The sequence below is a fragment of the Diadema setosum genome, chromosome 14 (genome assembly GCF_964275005.1).
Source record: "Diadema setosum chromosome 14, eeDiaSeto1, whole genome shotgun sequence".
Taxonomy (NCBI): domain Eukaryota; kingdom Metazoa; phylum Echinodermata; class Echinoidea; order Diadematoida; family Diadematidae; genus Diadema; species Diadema setosum.
In genome coordinates, this window is record NC_092698.1 from 36,068,192 (window position 1) to 36,074,255 (window position 6,064).

At 37.2% G+C, this 6,064-nt stretch overlaps 1 protein-coding gene across 1 annotated transcript; it reads left to right on the forward strand.

Annotated features, from left to right (window-relative positions):
• Positions 1-3,899: 3,899 nt before the first annotated feature.
• On the forward strand, positions 3,900-5,753 carry LOC140238019 (uncharacterized). The gene has a single exon (XM_072317946.1). The coding sequence runs from the start codon at positions 3,900-3,902 to the stop codon at positions 5,751-5,753; it is 1,854 nt and encodes a 617-aa protein (XP_072174047.1).
• The last annotated feature ends 311 nt before the right edge of the window (positions 5,754-6,064 follow it).

Genomic DNA, 6,064 nt, shown 5'->3' on the forward strand with positions numbered 1-6,064 from the left:
ACAGTGGTAATCAAATATGAAATACTTGAAAGCAAAGGTTTTCTAATTCTATTCACTGCGCAATATCTTTTATTTTATTACAGAATGTGCAGTACGAAGTGTTTGAAATGTATACGAGGGAAGTAATGTATTAAAAATTACTTATGAAGAATTAAAGAGACTTAAAAAACTCCTCTATCATAACTATGAAACCGTGAGGGTTGAACATGATTATTTCCGATATTTTCATACTTTGAAATTGTCTCGAAGTATTGTAATGAAAACAGGTGTATACCGAATTATTTGGCAACTATTAAGCCGTTGTGTCACATTGGCAAGATGTTCTCCATGTAAACAATGAATGCAACATGTATAGACAATACATTAAACAAGCACACGCACTTCGTTTACTATTAACAGTGTTCATGTAACGTCCATTTTAATTGATGTTTGTTTGTTTATTTTTACTGTTCTATATTCCACGTTTTAACAAATAAACCATATAAACATAACAAGAAATTACATGAATGAATCGTCGAATACAACAAGTAAGATAATTAAGACATGAGGAATCTATACATAGAGGCATTGCTTGTAGGGTGTAGATTCCGAGAAGCTCAATTAGGGTGAATTCTTAAATGAAATTTATAGTTGAAAGGAATGACATAATCATGAAAGAAGTACAAAGTATGCAAAAAGAAAGCCCATGAAGATAGAAATTATAGTTATAGATATAAATTCAGAAAGTAAATTTGAGTTTATCTTATTAAAGTAACCATCGTAATTGTTATGAATTTCGAGAGCACTATAAAACGTGTCAAAATCCCTTTCGCTTTGATTCATTCTTATTTCATATCAGGGACTTGGAATTTGCACAGGCCTTCTAAGACATAATTTTCACGCAAGCTGAAAGAAAGCAAATAATAGCGCTACTCAAATGAAGGCAAAGTCCAAAATTGATATTATAAACGGTGTATAGGCCTAGGACGCCATATTACATTAATACTCAAAACACAATCAAACGAAAATAGTTTTCTAAATGAGTTGATCTCAGTTTCCTCCTGTGATGCACATCCTGTTCGTTGCTGTACTCTTTTTACATAACGACGGTAACTATATAACAACCGTAATTCATATATCGTTCTCTTTCCAATGAATTTGGATGTCGCAAGCGTACCTTGCTTTACGAGGCGATATACAGTATTACATGATGGGCTGAGACACACAGTGTGGGAAAACCCGCTACTAAGGTATAGTACAAAGATCACAGTGAAAAGGTCATGATAAGCAGAGGTGCTCCTTGCTTGATAGCTTCAGACCGTTTTGGGAGTGCTTTGTAATGATCTGTCTTTCGTTTCTCTAAACTCTTATTACTCTGTCCGGGTATTTAGAACAAGTGATTTAGAAAGTAAGACCACATACAATCGAAGCTGTGCTCGCCTTTCTTCAGGCTGAACCGATTACCGGTTGTGATCTCATGCCTAATGTACTTGAGAACCAGACATAAATCAGCAAGATCGAACCTGGAAGTACGGCATACTTGGTAAGCATAATCTAGCTAAAACGATAGCCACGTAACGCGTATAGTTTTACAAATAATGCATGATCACTAAATATAGGCTTAGAATTGATTCTTCCTTGTTTGTTTGGCTTATGCTGTTTGATTTAAAATTTTTAATCTCTCAACCTATATTATAATTTGTAATACATTTGTGAAACAGAAAAACTGGGACATAGGCTTTCATGTAAATGCTATTTGAACAGAGATATTACTCACTTTCTGCTTTGGAAATAAATCAATGTCTAACCATAACGATCTTATTACAAATCTATACAAAAAGATAAGATGTTAACGAATTAGGGGACACGAGTAGAACTTGGCACAAGTCAGAATTCTTTAGGACCTCCTTTTTCTTTTCTTTTAACTGTGTTAACAGTGCGACCTGCTAAATCACATCCTTTTTGTAACTTAGACTGAACCACGCGAGAGAGGTGACTATTCATACCTGTATTTGGAACTCGATCGTATAGTGTCTGCAGATAAAGAACAAAATTAGTCTAAATGATAATGCTGTTAGACACCTTTCTTTTCCCCTCAAATGCTAGATGTAGCCTCTCAGAGTTTTTTAACAGCGGAAAAAATTACAAATATTATAAACACGAGGCTGCTGGTAATTTCTACACTACATAGCCAATGTCAGATAGCATACATATATATTTCTTCTTATTATTATTATTATTATCATTATTTTAATAGCTTGGGACGTTTCAGTGCTTAATGGCGATATCCGTCTCTTCTTCCCTGTTCTTCTTCATTGGTGACTTTGGTATCAAAGATGTAATTGTTGTTTGCTGTTTGTTGTTTTTTATTGTTCCATATTCCTGATTTCAACAAATAAATAAACCATAAACATAACAACACAAAAGCATGGATGAATTGTCAAGACTGCATTTAAGACAATTTAACATGTAATGAAGAATCTCGTACATAGAATCATTGCTTGTAGGGTGTAGATTCCCAGATGCTGATGTGAGATTAATTCTTACTTGATATTTACAATTGAAATGAATGAAAATATATGAATCGGGGAGATATAAACGACGAAGAATTAAAAAGAAAAAGACAAAGAAAAGACAAAGAAAACAATGTCCGCGGCACAAAACTTCTGGAGAGTTGCGTGATCACCCGAGCGAGGTACAAGTCAGATACAGTGCACAATAGCAAAAATACAAAATATGCACAAAGAAGGTCCACGAGATAATAAGAAATCGCGATCGCGGCACATGTTACATAATCGATAATGACAGAAATACGAAGTATGAACATTGAACAGAGAATATCGAGAAGGATTGAAGAATAACTATAAGTATGAATTCAGAAAAACTAGTTTAAGTTTATGCTTAAATGAATAATAAGTGACGTCGATTGGATTATTTCTCTATCCAAATCATTCCACAATTTAGGTAATTGCTTTATTCCTCAAAGAATCAATTGTGGAGATTTCATGACCTAAAAGCGAACGATATTGATGATATTTAAGAGTTGAATAATTGTATAAAAGTTATATATATATATATATATATATATATATACTGATAGTTCTTGTATAGTTGTAAATGTTGAGTTAATGTATTATGTTGTTATGGTGCATATGTTATTGTATGTTAATATGAGTTAGTCTCATTTTCTTTTTGTGATATCCATTGTACAAATAATTTCCAGAGTGGACAATAAAGTAATAAATCAATCAATCGATCATTTGCTTCAGCAAGAGGAGCAGCAAGGATGTTGGGTGACAGCGCCACTTTGTCACTGCTCTGTCAATATTCTTTCTCGTTTTTGCTCTTTTGTCGGGGGGCTGAGACAACTCCTATTTAGATAAGTATATTCTAATCACAAATGAAAGGGTGATCACCTATACAGAGCTAAATAACGTAAGCATCTCTTTATAAAGTTCGCACATGACAACATATAAGTTCAAGAGCAAATCGGGTTATTTACCGACAATGGCTGCAAAGAGAAAAAAAAGGAAGTAAATCATGGTCATTAAATCGTTCACGTAGTCTCATTTCTCTTGACGCCAAATAAAAATGACATGTGCATAAACCTAGTTATGAGATTAAGTCATCAGATAACTGGCTGTGGTCTCCTAAGACGTTGTGGGGTCCACTTAAATGAGCAGACATAAATCAGCAATATTGAACCCGGCAATAAAGCATGCTTGATACATGATAAACGGTATTCACACAAGTATCTTAATTTGTTTTTCATGACTTTGTTTGGTCATACGAATACAAAATTCTTCCAACATGCCTCACATTTACTTTCCTTTCTATTGATACTGATATTATACTTTGGCTAGTCCTTGATGATATGCTTACCTCTATGTGTTCTTGTCGCTGGTAGGCAGACAACGACCATGGCAATGTTTCATCAAATCAGCAGCCAGAATCTTGAGTGTCCTATCTGCCTGGCACTTTTCAACCAACCTAAATCACTGACGTGTTCTCACACCTTCTGCAAAGACTGCCTGGAAAGTATCTTTCAAACTCAGCCAAACCAACAAACTATAGCATGCCCTGTGTGCAGGAAAGAAACGCCCTTACCCAGTGGAGGTGTGAGTAAGTTACAAACAAACGTACCCCTAAGTTCTCTCGTGGACGAAGTGAAAACCAAGAGTCCAACATGTACAGTTTGTGAGATGGACGAAAAGCCACCAGCTGTGTCATACTGTCAGGACTGTGGGAAATATATGTGTAAAGCCTGTGAGAAAAGTCACTCTACCTGGAAACCGTTCTCCATCCACACAATAGTAGCCATAAGCGAGGTGCTCTCAGGGAAAGTTCCGCTCAAGAGGCGACGGAAATGTAAGAAACACCCTAATGAGGATGAAGACTGTTTCTGCCCCAATTGCCGGGAGTACACGTGCAGTAAATGTTGGATGCTGAAGCATTTGCAAAAGGGACACAAGCTGGAAGAGGCAGCTATCCATGAAGAGAAATTAATGAAAAATATCGAGGAATTGAAAGAAAGAACAACTTCAAAGAAAACAACCGTTGAAACCCATATCGAGTTCATAGAGACACAACGCAATGAAATAAACACTATGCTGAGAAAGCTCAATGATGACATCGACAAGACGTACGAGGAATACATGAAACTACTGTCAGCCAGAAGAGAAGCCCTGAAATGTCAAGTGAAACGATTGTCTGAAAAATTTGAGAAGGAATTACAAACTATGGAGGAAGAGAGTCGGCAGTCAGTCAGTCAAATGGACGCTATGGAAGAGCTGGTTAATAACGGCATAAAAGTACCGCTGGAGAAAGACGCGTTATTTGCGCACGACACGCTGTGCGAGAACTTGAAGAGCTTTCTTGGACGAGATGATCCTGACGACCAATCAGCGAGAAGTGTGACAGAACGAGCTCAGAAGATTTCATTCCGTAGATACGTGAAGGTCAATGAACTTTGCCTTGGAGATCTGAAAAGGTGGGATGTCAGAGCAGACGTAGAGCTCCCGTCAGTCAATAAAAGCATGACCTGTATGACTCGTGCACGAAACGGTAAGATGGCGGTGGGATGGGGTCAAGGTGGAATCCATTTCTACTCCCCTGATGGCGAGTTACAGCAGACCGTGTTGAAGGATGTCTGTGTTGGTAACATTGGATTCCTGTCTGATGGTCGAAGTGTTGTACGAAACGAAAAAAACAAGCTGTTATTCTACACTGCACAGTGGGAGAAGCTCCACGTCACGTTCGAGACGATGAGTTATAATGAAGGAGGTCATGGTGGGCTCACTGTGGGTAGAGATGATAATATCTACGTGGGTTATATGAAGCTCAAGAAGATCCACGTATTTACCGCACAGGGAGGTAAGGCAGTCAGGGAAATATCGTGTGATGGACACACACCTATGCAATTATTCTCCTGTCATACTACGGGGAAACTGTTTCTAACAAACACTTCAGGAGTCGTCTGCCTTGATGGTCAGGGGAAGAAGGAGAATGTCTTGAAGGAGGAGGGTACGTCTGCCTGGCCAGCTGTTTGTCGAGATGATTCGGTCATTGTAGCCTGGGTAAAGCACAAGGAGGGTCTCGTCAGTATCGATCGATACACTAGTGATTTAGAGCACGTACACACCATCATCACTGATTTGAAAATACAAGAACCAGAAAGAGCTTGGTACTTTCTACAAGAGTCTGAGAGTGGTGGGATAGCTCTCTGCACTCCAGATAGACTTTACATATTTCAATCGCTATCATGTCAAATTTAAATCTCGCAATCGACGTTATTAATTTTGCTTCCACATTTGTTTGGAAGAAATAATCCCTATAGAGATGACATATCTGAATGGTAATACATTAGCACTCAAATTTTATGGCTATTGGTTTTACATGTACCGCGCCTACCTATACATGAATGATCATTCACATAAGGTTTTATTCATACTGTTGCTATATTCGGAGGGTACAAAATAATAATGATAGGATGATTGATATTTCCAGAAGTGAAGATTCAGTTAACATCGCGTGTTTCCTGATGTCATTTTTCATTACATAAAGCTATAATTCTTTCTTTTTTTTT

What these genes read in the sequence shown, in the direction of transcription:
- LOC140238019 (XM_072317946.1), top strand. Translation starts at nt 3,900, where the DNA reads ATGGCAATGTTTCATCAAATCAGCAGCCAGAATCTTGAGTGTCCTATC.